The 15,979-nt window shown below is 35.8% G+C and overlaps 1 protein-coding gene across 1 annotated transcript; it reads left to right on the plus strand.

The window, feature by feature from the left end:
• Positions 1–10,673: 10,673 nt before the first annotated feature.
• LOC137659834 (uncharacterized) lies at positions 10,674–11,090 on the plus strand. Its single transcript, XM_068394623.1, has one exon. It carries the CDS (start codon positions 10,674–10,676, stop codon positions 11,088–11,090), a length of 417 nt encoding a protein of 138 aa, XP_068250724.1.
• Positions 11,091–15,979: the final 4,889 nt, after the last annotated feature.

Consider the following 15,979-nt stretch of genomic DNA (forward strand, 5'->3'; position numbering starts at 1 on the left):
GCGTAGTGTCATAAGCAGAGTCTGGAGCTTAACCTACCAACTGACCGATGTACATCATTGATACAGGTGAAAAAAAATAACAAGCCTAAGACTGATCCCTGGGTGACCCCTATTTTGACATCCATAATCTCAGAAAGATGGCCATCGAGTGTCACAGATTAGTTTTTGACTTGTCAAGAAGGATTTTAGTAAGAGTAATACAATTCCATGTATGCAATAATGTTCTAGCTTTTTAAGAAGCACGTCATGAGACACGGTGTCAAAGGCCTTACTCAAACCTAAAAAGATTCCACAAAGGTATTCATTTTTATTCATTGGTTTGTAGATATTTTCGAGAAGACCATTAACGGCATTAGTTGTTCTGACGCCTCGCTGGAAGCCATACTGACAGGTAGAAAAGATATTACATCCAATAAAGCAAGAGTAGTGTGGATTGTGTATTGATTTTTTAGAAATTTTATTCTTATAAGGGAAGGCAACTTACTGGTCTATAGTTATTGACATCCAATTTATTACCTGACTTATGTAACACAATAACGCACGCAATTTTAAACATGTCAGGATAAATGCCAGAGATAATACAACGGTTGAACAACAAGGATATCGGAATGGCAAGTAAGCTAGCATTATTCTTATAAAGTCTAGTATGGGGAGAATTAATATTTTCTTTTTTGTTCTTTATTTCTTTTATAATATTGATTACTTCAAATGGAGAAGACGGGGTCAAATAGATGGGCTGCTGTTTTAAAGGAGGTAAATAGGAATGAAAATCTAAATGATTGTTTTGAGGCGGGGCATCTCTGAGAGTAATGCCTATTGTAGAAAAAGTGAAGATTAAAAGCATTTGCAATTTGTTGGCTGTCAGTAATGGTTTTGCCGTTACAACAAATGAGTTTTCTCAGTGACGTACGCTTTTTCTTGCCAGGCTTGAGGGACGAGTTAATGAAATCCCAGGATTTTTTAGCATCCTTTCGAAGATGATCAAAGGTATTCTCAAAATATTTTTTTTCTTTGCCGCACGAATTAATGTAAGCTACATATTACAATAATTACTATAGCGTTGGGCATTATAAGCACCCAATTTCATTCTTCGATAAATATTATGTTTAATGTTAATTGATCTAAGCAGTTCTTTGGAAACCCACTTATTCGCCAGTCTTTTAACACTTACATATTTTGTTTTCAGAAAAAAAAGCATTCATTGAAAAAACTGTCATTTTATCGGCAAGGGAGGCCCAACCCAGGTCAGGATCTAATGAGGCTTGACCATATGCGGACCAGTCATTACCCCTGAGGAGTTCCCTGAATTTCCTTTTTTACTTCACATATATCTCTAAATTGAATGTCTATTTTGTTATCTACGTTGTTTAATTGAGTCATTAACAGAATACAGAAAATTGGGAAATGATCTGTGATATCTGCTGCGAATATCCGACGGTTACAAAGAAGATTATTATTGGCCCAAATATGGTCGATAGAAGACAGCAAGTCATTCGAACTGACTCCTGTTGGTCTAGTTATTGACAGGCGGAAGTCAAAGAATTGCATTGTGTTTATCAGTCTCCGAGTGGTCTCACCCACCCTTTCCCTCATTAAGCAGATGTTAAAGACCCCAGTGACAATGTAATTTTCCACGTTTGAATTTATGAATAAGAGGAAAATTAATTTCCTTGATGGATGGAATGTTCAGTAGGTGGCGTGTCAGTAAGTTTTGCTCGGTTGGTCTTAGGTGGTTAACAAGTCATTCAGCTTCGGACGTTGGACTGAACGAACAAGCTTTATAACACCGGTTATTATATATACAAAGGCGTGGCAAATCTTTTACACGGCTTAAAATGGCAAGCAATGGTGATAGTGACTCTGGTATTCAAGTTCAATTGAATACCTTTTTGGCAGAACTTTCGAACTTAAAAAGAGATGTGCAAGGCAATTCATTAACCGTTGCCACTGAAGTGAAGAAATTAAAAACCGAAAAGGACTTGTCAAGGAAATTTCTTGGAAACAAACACCAATATGAGTTTAATAGTGAACTATAAGATGCAATTAACCAGTGCCTTTGGGGCATAGAAAACGGAAAATTGGGCTATGTGAGAGAACGGCTTGAGGAAGTTAGAGACAAAGTACATAAAAGGAATAAACTTGTTAGAATTGCCGATACATCAGCAGGCGGATGGGGAACTGTCAGGCAGTACGAAACAAATCCGGTTGCGTCCGACAGCGAGGATAAATCTAGAATAAACAAGGCTGAGAGCAGGGAGCTCAAAAAGCAGACTCGAAGTTATCCCCGAGGCGGTTCTCGGCTGTCGTTTGACTCTAATGCCAGAAACAATTATTGGGGTTCAGGCGTTTCCGGTCACAAGCCATATGGATCCGATCCGGTTGGAAGAGGCAGATTTTTTCGTGGTCAAACCAGCACCAATAGTTTCAACACCAGAAGTTACGGCTTCGTCGCTCCAGACCCTGTTTTGCTTGTGGGGAGTTCTGACACTTCCGGCGGAATTGTCCCTATTCCAGAGGTGCAACCCTTTTTAGAGCAGCCAGTGCCGGCGGGGAGCAGGCAACTGGTGGGCCAGCAAGGAAGTAAACTGGAGGTGTCAACAGACTTGTTAGAAGATGAGTATTTTGACTATAATAGATTTACCCATGATTTTTATGAATATGAGGAGGGACAGAAAAGTATAATAGTTAGGGGTAGGTTAAAGAAACTCATTCAATTTTGGAGGTCAATTGGCTCGAGTGATTTTGTACTCAACGTAATAGAAAAAGGCTATAAGTTACCTTTGTATTCGAAACCTTCGAGAACATTTTGTAAAAACAATAAATCTGCTTTGTTAGAATTTGATTTTGTTTCAGAAGCTATCCAAGATCTAGTAGATTGAGCACTAATATCAGTTTGCGAAAGCCCCCCTTATGTTTTAAATCCGTTAACTGTTTCCATTCAAAATTCTAAACGTAAAAGACTTATTCTTGATTTAAGAGAAGTGAATAAGCATTTGTGGAAACAACCTGTAAAATATGAAGATATTAGAATTGCATTATCATTATTTAAAAGTAAGGGTTATCAAACTAAGTTTGATTTGACCAGCGCTTATCATTTTGTTGACATCTATGAGCCTCACACAGAATACCTTGGGTTTTCTTGGATAAAAAGGGAAGGAAAGACTAATTTTTACAAGTTTAGTGTTCTCCCTTTCGGAACTTCAAGCGACTGCTATATGTTTATAAAATTGACAAGACCGCTGCTGAAGAAATGGCTCGGTGAGGGAAGGTTTGTCACCATGTTCTTAGATGATGGATACGGTTGTTCGCAATCTCTTGATGGCGCAATTAAACTTAGCCAGCATATAAAAAATGATCTGTTGTCATCGGGATCTATCCCGAATGCAACGAAATGTATCTGGTTGTAAGGGAATTTCATGTTAGTAACGCCATCTATTGAGTGGTTTTGAAGTTACCGTATTTTCGAAGTTTCTGTTTATGATTTTATCCTTGTATTTTCAGTTTCATAATAGACTTTGACAGATAAATTTTTATTTTCTTTAGTCACGTTATAATCACCTAGCCGTGCAGTAAGTGTATTAACTGCTTGTGTTTATATGGAATATTGTTATCAGTTTTGTGAAATGTGTTAATCTTTAAAATTTTTGTCTTTAAAAGTGTATCTAAAATTGTTTAAGTGCATATTTAATAAAGTCTTTACGAATTGTTATTAATCATAAGTGTTGTTAAATTTCACAAGTTATGTTCTTTCGTTTTCAGCTAGGGTAATCCTCGACCCTTGGGGAAAACAGTGCACGACCTTAAGCAATCCCGAACCAAGAGATGCACTTTTTTATAAATGCTCGAACTATAATCACAGGTTCCCGCTGTTACATCGAAGCATACATAATGTAGGTGACTCTGAATCCGAAATCCAAATTGGTTTGTTATTTAGCGTATGATAAATGTCAAGAGACCCATGAACAGTGACTTGTGTTATGTTCTGTGTTGTAAGGGTTATTTTTCTCGAGCAATTGTTGAGGTATTTAATCGTAACAAGACCTTTGGTGATTTATTATTTTTGTAATGGATGTTAAAAGGGTGTCAGACAGATAAGTTAATTAATATTTTTATTGTTAATCGTTTGTTTATTTCTTTATTTCAGTATTATATCTTTCAATTTCATAATCCATAGTGGTGTTAATAAATTATAAATTGTAATTAAACTTTTTTTCTAAATTTCTGTATTTGTTTTACCATACCTAATCACAAATAAGCAGTGCTATCTTTACCAGGGAAAAATGTCTAAGGAATTCCCTGACATCAAGTGGTGTGCTCACCAGGGCTAATTTAAATATTTCCTTGTTTAATAGTGGCCTGCGTTACTTTGTGATTGGTTTGGTGATAGTCATTTATTTTCTATTATAACACATAAAAGTGCAATTAATTGGAGTGGCTGAAATTTATTTCGAGTATATGGGCATTTTAAGAATACGGCTGGAAGGTCGCAAGTGGGAGACTTCCGATAGTTAATGGAATGTAGACCGAATTCTTGAAACAGTGTCCGGTAACAGTTCTTACGTAAGAGTCCAGTTGACTCTAGAGATATACTGGTTTGACAATTTTAAAGTTATTGTTTTGTACTTCATATTTATTTTTATTAACTTTATTGTTGAATCTTGATGCTTGGTGAATGGTTACTGTTATTTAATGAAAGTGTGTGATTGTCCTTTATTCATAATAATTATTTCTAGTACAATTCAGTTCCCGCTTATTGTCATTGTGTAACAGGTATCTTAAATGTTTCTTAAATTAAGTTGTTTGTAGGCAATGGTTAAAAACTGGATAATTTAAAATGGAATGTTATAAATTCTGGAAGGATGAAGGTTTGTCCATGGGACTCTCGGATGAAGCTCTTTTGAACTTTATAGAGAAGAAAATCAAAGATAGTGATGAGCGTGATAGAAGACATGCTGAAAGAGAAGAAAGGGCTTTGATGATTAAATACGAAGAAAATGAAAAGCAGAGGGCACACGAACTTGAATTGCAAAAGATCAGAGGAGCAACATCAAACCCTAGCCATGTAACAGTTGCTGTGGATACTACTAGACCTCTTCCATTTTGTGATACTGATGATATCACCGCCTACCTAGTAAGGTTTGAAAAGGTAGCAGTTTCTCTCAACTGGGAGCGGAACTCATGGCCAGTTCAGTTGGCATCACTTTTAAGAGGTAAGGCATTAGATATCTACACGTCGTTCTCAGATGATGTTACAAGTGACTATGCATCATTGAAGGAAGCTCTTTTGAAAGGATTCAAGAAGACTAGTGACTGGTACAGGACAGCGTTTAAAACTGCAAAAATGGATTCCAAGAGTACATATGAACAATATTTGAATATGTTATTTCGAAATTTTGACTTGTGGATAAATAGTCTTAGTGTAACGAAAGACTACGAAGTTTTGAGAAACATTATAGTCTGTGATCAGTTCATGTCTACTTTACCTAAGGAAATGCGTCTTTTTCTTAAGGAGCGTAAACCTAGAACTCCAGAGGATTATTCATCATTGGCAGACACATATGCTTCAGCACACAAATGTTATCCTAAAGATGAGCAGAAGTCCTTTAGGCATAATGCGAATTTATCTAGTTCCAGTGACAAGATCAGTGCGAGTGAGAAACCAGAGAAAACTAGTTCGTCACGTCCTGGTAAGATTGCATGTTACGGTTGTGGTCAGAGTGGACATATTTCGAGAAACTGTCCTAAAAAGGTACCCAAAAAGAAATCTGAATCTTCTCTTGAGATAGGTCAAGTTCTGGATAACACTGGAGTATGTGGACCTATGGTATGTGGAACAGTGAATGGTGTTACAGTATCTACAATACTTAGAGATACAGGTTGTACAGGAGTAGTGGTATCAGAGGATTTGATTCCTGATCCTGGAACAAATTGTTCATATTCTACTCTTATTGATTATTTGGGCAGGAAGGACAGATTCCCTATTGTCAAGATTTATTTGAAATGTAATCTCTTTACAGGTTGGGTTAATGCTGTTCGGGCTCCAATAAAGTACTGTACTGTCTTATTAGGCAATATTCCAGGTGTACAGGACCATAATTTGTTTCCTCTGAAAAATACGGATTCTTCCGTAGACGTAAATGCCGTAACAAGAGCACAGGTAAAAAGGAGAAATATTGTTCACCCTCTTTCTTTACCAGAACCATTTGATATATCCATTGATCATGAATCTTTTCTTAGAGAACAGCAGAATTGCGAAGCTTTGAAATATGCAAGAGAAATGAGTCAGTCTGGAGATATCAAACGTTGCAAGAATGGTTTGCAGTACAAGTTCGTGATGAGAAATGGACTTATCTACAGGAAAATACAGAAATGTAAAAAGCCTCAGTTACTGGGAAAGGAACAGTTGGTTGTACCAGTTAAATGCATAAAATTAGTTTTGCGCCTTGCACATGATATTCCGGTAAGTGGACATTTTTCTCATAGGAAAACCTTTAATAAGATTAATGAAATTTTCTGGTGGCAGGGTATGACGTCTGACATATATAAATATTGCAAATCTTGTGATGTATGCCAAAAATCTTCCCTTGTTGGAAAAGTAAAGAAGGCTCAGATGGTTAAATTACCAGTGATCTCTACGCCATTTTATTGAGTTGCTATTGACTTAGTGGGCCCGATTTCTCCTCCTAGTGAAGCAGGGCATAGATATATTCTGACTATGGTAGATTATGCTTCAAGCTTCCCGGAAGCAGTCGCTTTGAAGAACATAACATCTGAAGACATTGCAGAAGCCTTAATATCTATTTTTTCCAGAGTGGGAGTGCCGAAAGAAATTCTTTCTGACAGAGGACCACAATTTCGATCAGAACTTATGTTGCAAGTACACAAGTTATTAGGAGTCAAACCTCTTTTCAGTACCCCCTATCATCCTGCTGCCAATGGAAGAATAGAAAGGCAACACCAGATTTTAAAGAGTATATTGAAGAAAATATGTGAGTTAAAACATAATCAATGGCATCGTTTCCTTCCAGCAGCACTGTTCGCCATGAGGGAAATCCCAAGTGATACAACAGGTTTCTCACCATTTGAGATTTTATATGGCAGTCAAGTGAGAGGTCCCTTGACAATATTGAAGGAACTATGGACAAATTCGGATATGTCTGCAGGGGAAACTGATCTTTATTCTTTTGTTTTGGAACTACGTGAAAAGTTGTCCGATGTTTCTGATTTGGCTGTTCAAAACATGAATATATCTTCCAGTACATATAAGTCTTATTTTGATTTGAAGAGTAGTAAGCGCCGATTTAAAGCTGATGATGAAGTACTTTTGCTTATTCCAGAAAAACAAGGTAAATTGCAGTTCTCATGGAGAGGTCCATACAAGATAATTGATAAGCATGGTCCAGTTGACTACTGGGTAAACGTAGAAGGTAAGAAGAGACTGTATCATATCAATCTTATGAAGAAATATTACCGTAGAGAGAATGTCAATATGTTACATGTAGCAGATGAAGATATGACTGGAATGATAAACACTGTTCATGTTAACAAAGTGGCTGTTATTAATGCTGATGAGGATGATTATCTGAAAATTGAAACTGTGGATACCAATCAGAGTACGTGCAACATAAATCCTAATCTTTCTGATGTACAGAAAGATGATCTTCGTAACTTATGTCAGAAGTACAAACATGTATTTTCAGATAAACCAGGTAAAACTTCTTTACAAGAGCATAATATTAAGATTAAGACTACTGAAACCTTTGTTCGTAAGTATTATCCAATTCCAGCTCATTTAACTAAGGATTTCGATGACGAAGTACAAAGTTTGCTTGATCTTGGAATAATAGAGCAATCATCTTCTAATTATTCATCTCCTGCATTGCTCGTCAAAAAGAAAGAAGGTAACTACAGATTGGTTGTTGATTTTAGAACTTTAAATGCAATTACAGATTTTGATTGTGAGCCCATGCCAAGCTTTGAGCAAGATCTTCATAAGTTTGCAGATTTTATGTACATTACAGAACTTGATATCTGCAAAGCATATCATCAGATTCCTCTAACACCAGAAAGTCGCAAGTATACAGCTTTTTCAACTAATCTTGGACTAATGCAATATGTAAGATTACCTTTTGGCCTTAGCACAGCTTGTGCTACGTATATTAGATTAATGAGGCAAGTATTGAAAGGTCTTTCTTTTGTAGTTTGCTATTTTGATAATATCTTTATTGTATCCAAAGACTGGAAAATTCATATGGCAGATTTGGAAACAGTCATATTGCGACTGCAAGAAGCAGGATTAACTGCTAAACCAGGAAAGTGTTTCCTTGGTTATGAAGAGATACAATATTTAGGATATGTAATCAACAAAAGGGGTATTTTTCCTCAACAGGATAAAATTGGAGCTATTTTGGATATGCCTGCTCCCACTACCAAGAAACAGTTACGAAGCTTTATTGGATCTGTAAATTTTTATGGTAGATTTATTCCAAATTTGTCAGATAAACTAATTCATCTTACGAAGTTTTTGAAGAAGGGTAGTTCAGAAAAATTTAATTTTGATGAAGATGCATTGTGCAAATTTAATGAACTGAAATCTTGTCTAACTTCTCCTCCGATTCTTCAGGTGCCTGATCTAAATAACATTTTCTGTTTAAGAACGGATGCATCGTCTACAGGTCTAGGAGCAGTTTTGCTGCAGTATATAGACGGTGAACCTTATCCAGTAGCATTCGCAAGCAAGAAACTTCTTCCCCCCGAGACTCGATATGCAGCTATCGAGCGAGAATGCTTGGCCATAGTATGGGGAATAAAGAAGTTTGAGTACTACTTAATGGGGAGGAAATTCCTCTTGGAAAGTGATCATAAGCCACTCCTGTATTTAGAGACTTCAAAGTCTAGTAATGATAGACTAATGCGTTGGTCTTTGGCATTACAAGTTTATTCTTTCTCTGTTGTTCATGTGAAGGGTACCAATAATATATTTGCTGATTTGTTAAGTAGAGGTTAAGGTATTTTGTCTTTTCTATGAAATTCCATGTTATTTACCTTTTATATATAAAAGGCTTAATGGGGGGTTTTGTAAGGGAATTTCATGTTAGTAACGCCATCTATTGAGTGGTTTTGAAGTTACCGTATTTTCGAAGTTTCTGTTTATGATTTTATCCTTGTATTTTCAGTTTCATAATAGACTTTGAAAAGATAAATTTTTATTTTCTTTAGTCACGTTATAATCACCTAGCCGTGCAGTAAGTGTATTAACTGCTTGTGTTTATATGGAATATTGTTATCAGTTTTGTGAAATGTGTTAATCTTTAAAATTTTTGTCTTTAAAAGTGTATCTAAAATTGTTTAAGTGCATATTTAATTAAGTCTTTACGAATTGTTATTAATCATAAGTGTTGTTAAATTTCACAAGTTATGTTCTTTCGTTTTCAGCTAGGGTAATCCTCGACCCTTGGGGAAAACAGTGTACGACCTTAAGCAATCCCGAACCAAGAGATGCACTTTTTTATAAATACTCAAACTATAATCACAGGTTCCCGCTGTTACATCGAAGCATACATAATGTAGGTGACTCTGAATCCGAAATCCAAATTGGTTTGTTATTTAGCGTATGATAAATGTCAAGAGACCCATGAACAGTGACTTGTGTTATGTTCTGTGTTGTAAGGGTTATTTTTCTCGAGCAATTGTTGAGGTATTTAATCGTAACAAGACCTTTGGTGATTTATTATTTTTGTAATGGATGTTAAAAGGGTGTCAGACAGATAAGTTAATTAATATTTTTATTGTTAATCGTTTATTTATTTCTTTATTTCAGTATTATATCTTTCAATTTCATAATCCATAGTGGTGTTAATAAATTATAAATTTTAAACTTTTTTTCTAAATTTCTGTATTTGTTTTACCATACCTAATCACAAATAAGCAGTGCTATCTTTACCAGGGAAAAATGTCTAAGGAATTCCCTGACACTGGTCACCCACTCAGGTTCTGGACTTTTTAGGTGTGATGCTTGATTCCGGAAACAGTTCGATATTTATCCCTGATCCAAGATTACTTGAGTGCATCAATACGATTTCAGAAATATTGAATAGTATTAAAGTACACAGGTACGTTCATGTTAAGAAAGTAGCGAGCTGTATTGGTCAAATTATTTCAATGAGTGTTGTCATAGGAAAAGATTCTCAAATAATGACCCGGAATTTAAGTATTGACGTACTCGCTGCTAGTCACCGGGATCAGTATATAAAAATTTCTGATGAAAGTAAGAGACAACTAGATTTTGGCAAATATCTCTGTCGGAACTGAATATAAAACATACCAATGTGTCTTTTCAATGCTCAAAAATTGTGTATACTGACGCTAGTAGTACAGGGTTTGCTGGCTATGCAGTCAGTGCGAAAACCGGTATTTCATATGGTACATGGTCCATTGAAGAAAGTCTTAAGTCTTCGACATGGCGAGAATTGGTAGCTGTTTATCATGTTTTACAGTCATTTGATCACATTCTGACTGTTCAGAGGGTGAAATGGTTTACTGACAATCAAGGGGTTGAAGCGATCGTATCGAAAGGTTCTATGAAGGTGGAATTGCAAAGTATAGCTATTGATATTTTTCGATTTTGTATTGCAAAGTCTATTTTGTTGGAAATGGAATGGATTCCTAGAACAATGAATGAAAAAGCAGATTATCTGTCAAAGATTATAGACATTGATGATTGGGGTATCTCATTTAAAATATTTGATATGATTCAGGCTAGATTTGGAAATACACATATTGATTGGCTCGCTTCCGAACATAATGCGAAACTGAATTTGTATTATTCAAGATATTGGAGTCCCACGTGTAACCGTATAGACGCTTTCTCAGAACATTGGGGAGGAAAGTTCGGATTATTTGTTCCCCCAATCACTGTCAATACACAGGTTATCAAGAAAATGGCCTTTGACAAAGCTGCTGGTGTTCTTGTTGTGCCTTGCTGGAAATCAGCTTTGTTTTGGCCATTTCTTTGTCCAACAGGGTCATTTATACCAGAGGTAGTTGATTGGTTCGATTTACCAATTAACAGAGAATTATGTGTCAAGTAGGAATGGAAAAGGTATGTTTGGAAATATTGATTTGAATTTCCGTATGTTGGCACTGAAAGTTGATTTTTCTTCAATAAGTTAGTCATTATTATATTTGCGGCGAATGTGAGGCTACGTCCCTCGTACGGAAATGCTTGTATAAAAGTTACTCTGTCTAATTTTTGGTTTTATGAAAATTGACAAACTCGATACTGCATTCAAAACATAACTTTAAAGAAGGAGATGCAAAATAGTCAGTGGTATTTGAAGTACACGCAGTATTGCGTAGGTGCAGTAATATTTCAGAAATTATAATATAAATTAAGGCAGTATTGCCGTGCTTGGAAGCGCAAGCAGTATTGCGGGAGCACAGTTTTATTTCAAAAAAAAAAAAAAAAAAAAGGATTATATAAATAAAGGCAGTCTTGCCGTGTTTGGAAGCGCAAGCAGCATTGCGGAGGCGCAGTTATAACAAGGCAGTATTGCCGTACTTGAGGTTGAGAGCGCAAGCAGTATTGCAGAGGCGCAGTTATATAAAGGCAGTATTGCCGTGTTTGAAAGCGCAAGCAGTATTACGGAGGCGCAGTTATAACAAAGGCAGTATTGCCGTGTTTGAAAGCACAAGCAGTATTGCGGAAGTGCAGGTATATTTGAATTGGTCTTTAAAAGGTTAAATGTATTATGTTGAAGTTATGTCCAATTTCAGTTTTATTAACCATCGACTTTACGTGTGTTTTTTCAGATCCATGAGACCAAAATTGATCAGCTCCCAGAAGTGATGGCGGGAAAAGTGCACCTACTTCCGGATTTGTTGAAGAAATCAAGGGCATATTCTACCAGTTCAAAATATCATGGAGCGTTTGTGCGCTTTCAGAAGTGGGTATCATGCAACGGCTTGGGAAGTGGAGACGCTTTGCCCGCCAAATCTTTCATAGTAGCGATATATTTGGCTTCTTTAATTCAGTCTGTAAATTCACCTAGTCCAGTTATTGATGCTTTCTATGCAATAAAATGGTACCATGACATTACCGGTCTATATTCTCCAACGAATTCAAAGTTAGTTAAAAATATTTTAAAAGCGGCCAAAAGAGTTTTGGGGAAACCAGTCGTTAAAAAAGAACCGATCACTGTTGATAACATTACATCTTTGTACAACAGACTATACGAATACAATAATATAAAAAATCAGAAAACAATTTGTGCATTTTTGATAGGCTTTTCTGTATTTTTGAGAAGTCGTGAGATGTTAAGTATTAAGATATCTAACATTGTATTTTATACTACTTATATGGCCATTTTTATGGAAGGCAGCAAGACTGACAAATATTGAGATGGTTCTTGGATAATGATTGCAAAAACAGGTACAAATATTTGTCCTGTAGATAACACTGAGAAATTAATAAAATGGGCAAACAAGAATGGTGATGATTACTTGTTTTGTAATTTAAGTGCTACAAAAACTGGACATAAAGTGAGAAATGTTAACAAAAAGATGTCCTACACAAATCTTCGTGACATATTCATAAATGCATTGAAGCCTCATGTGTCAGATGTGAAAAAGTATTGTGTTCATTCTTTAAGATCTGGAGGAGCCACCGCAGCAGCTAACAACGGTGTCGAAGATTGTATGTTTAAACGACAGTGTCGTTGGGCTAGCGAAACCGCAAAACATGGTTATGTGAAAGATAGTATCGATGAAATGTTAAAAGTATCTCTAAGTCTTGGCTTGTAGAAGTATTGTATTTGTTCATTATATTGCTGATCCAAACATGTTTAACATTTATTCATTACAAACGAAGGCCCCCGTTCTTTATATTCAGCAACGTCCGAGTGCTATACGAACAGTCGTACCCAAATTCAATAAATGAAATTTGATTTGACTTTGTTTTATTTGTCCGTCCATACTTAGATATGGAGTATATACAGGAAATGTAATTTTCCACGTTTGAATTTATGAATAAGAGGAAAATTAATTTCCTTGATGGATGGAATGTCCAGTAGGTGGCGTGTCAGTAAGTTTTGCTCGGTTGGTCTTAGGTGGTGAACAAGTCATTCAGCTTCGGACGTTGGACTGAACGAACAAGTTTTATAAAACAAACAAGAAATTAAATTGATGTTATTAAGCTTTTTGTTTGGATCAGCAAAATGTAGTTATCATGATTGTTTAAATGTAATGGTGTATGTATAAAAAGTCTAAATGCCCTAAGTAAAGAAATCGTGTTTCAGCAACGTCCGAGTGCTATACGAACAGTCGTACCTAGCAATGTCCGAGTGCTATACGAACAGTCGTACCCAAATTCAATAAATGAAATTTGATTTGACTTAGTTTTATTTGTCCGTCCATACTGAGACATGGAGTATATACAGGAAATTGTATTCACAGGGGAGATACCTGGATTTCTTAGCACCTCCTCTAACTAGTCGAAAAACATATTTCCGTCACCTCCTGGACGTCTATAAATACCTAAGAAAACTGCTTTATGAGATGAATTTGGTAGAGAAACCGTTACACCGACACTTCCCAAATTATCAGTAGAAATGTTGAAGAGGTTGAAAATGCAGAGAATCTAACGAAAATGCTCACTCCGCCGCCGCTCTGAATTTCACGATAATTGTGAAAAGCATCATATCCTGGAAGATAATTCCTGCAATGGGTTTCTTCCTTAGTCCATGTTTCGGTTAATAGTATATCAAATTCATGGTTGCAGTTTTTTAAGTAGCCAATAAATTCGCTAGGATTTTTCTTGAAAATTCGAATATTGAAGCTTATTGGTGAAAGGCATTGCTGCATATGATTAGGGAGAGATTTATTAAATGTGTCAGTAGTGTAATATTTATAAGAAAAGAAATCTGATGTGTTCACAGGATCAATAAAGTTTTCATCAGGATCAAGGTGATATATAGGATTTTCGTTCATGAAACGTAACCACAATTAGAATTAGTAATTAATAGTTTAGTAACGATATGCTGAGAAATACAGAATTTAAGATATTTTGTCACGCTGAAAAGTGGAAACCGTTGTAAAAAACAGAAACTAGGTAAGAAATGCAATTACAATACCGAAATGATAAGAATTGTAGAAATAATACTAGCAATAATAGTAGTAATAAAAACAATGATGGTATTAATAATAGCAAAAGAAATAAGAGTAAATATGATAATAGTAATGATATTGCTAATAATAGTGGTAATGGCGGAGTTAAAAGTATAATAACGAAATTAGGAAAAAAAGGATACAAGTAAAAAGAATGGTAAGTATAAATTCAAAATTTAAAGGTGAAAAACTAATGAGGTTGAGATTAACATATACAGAATCTGCAAGAAAAAAAAAAAAGTGGTCAGTGCACATTTTGAATCACTCAGGAGCACTAAGCCCTGTACTCCTGTAGAACAGATTAAGGTCCTTTAGGGTACGGATAGCAAAGGTTTTGCCCGTTGAGGAGGTTTTCACTTCAATAACGCTGTCGCTATTATGTAGGAACAGACTGTTATACTGCTGACTTTTCCCTCTACGAAGTTCATGAAAAAAGTTATCGCGTTTCTTGGTAAGGGCTTTGCCTATAAAGAAATCTTTTGCAGTGTATTTCTTGTGTTGAAAACATGAGTGTCTGATGTCTGACTTCACTGCTCGTGACCTCACTTTCAGCAAGATTTGTTATTTCTTTTAAAGGATCTATTGAATCTTCTCTCGTCAATCATTCGGCCTTCAGGGAAGACATGGTCAGGAAAATTCTTTTGAACACACCTTTCCACGAGATCCCGGCCTATAATCAGTGTATCCTCGTTTGGTTGGGGAACTGGCAAAGCAGGACCAGAAAGGACAAGATCATTACATATCATTTGCGCTTCCATCTCATGCAGCTTCTCCTCGAGAATTTTCATTTCTCTAGACGTGTCTGGTTTCAAGTGTCGCCACCCTATTTGTTAGGTCGGTAACTAATTTGTCCTTTTCATTAATTTTAGGGTTTACTTCTAGATGGTGGAGTAGTTTGTCCTCCATCGCAGCAGTGAGCTTTTCTTCAATTGACGCCATCTTGTTCTTCAGGTCACTCACCTGCGATATGAGGTTCGAAATTTGACCTGAAAGTGAAGATTTCAGGTCCTGAATTTCAGCACTCAGGTCGGGAAGCGAGTTCACCACACCGGGAGCTTGGAGAACTCTATTCATGTTTATAGAAATTTTGGTTTCAAGTGGCTGGCCACTCAAGACCTGAGATTTATTGACTACTTTTGTAGCAAAATGCATTTTCAGATTACAATTTAAAAACACAGAAAAGACAAAATAATAGGAAGTGATAAAGAGATCAAGAAAAATAATTATAGACCGGTTTCAATCCTTCCAGTAATATCGAAAGTAATAGAAAAGTTTGTATGTAATCAGTTAATAGGACATCTAGAAAAAAAGAATATTTCTAACACTCTGCATGGATTCCGTAAAAGTTTATTGACAGAAAAAGAAACAGCTTCGGTGAAATTAACGGATGAAATTTGTAAAAATATTGATGGAAAAAAAGTTGCCATATTAATTTTATGCAACTTATCAAAGGCATTTGATAACGTCAACCATGATGAATTTTGTAAATCTCTTATGGAACATTATATTGATACTTTCTGGTTTCAGGATTACTTGAAGGATACAAGTCCGGTAGTTAGATTAGGAGGCGTAAATTCTTGCATTGAAAAGGTTGAATTTGGGGTCCCACAGGGATCTGTCCTAGACCCATTTCTGTTTTTAGTCTACGTTAATGATATAATTAAATACATAGAAAACTGCGTGCTAATTCAATAGGCTGATGACACCCAAGTTCTTTTGGTAGATCAAATAGAAAATCTAGATGCCTTGATTAAAAGGGCTGAACTAATATTGCTCAAAATTAAAAAATAATTTCTAAGAGAAGGACTATTATTAA

This window comes from Palaemon carinicauda, chromosome 20, assembly GCF_036898095.1.
Source record: "Palaemon carinicauda isolate YSFRI2023 chromosome 20, ASM3689809v2, whole genome shotgun sequence".
Taxonomy (NCBI): domain Eukaryota; kingdom Metazoa; phylum Arthropoda; class Malacostraca; order Decapoda; family Palaemonidae; genus Palaemon; species Palaemon carinicauda.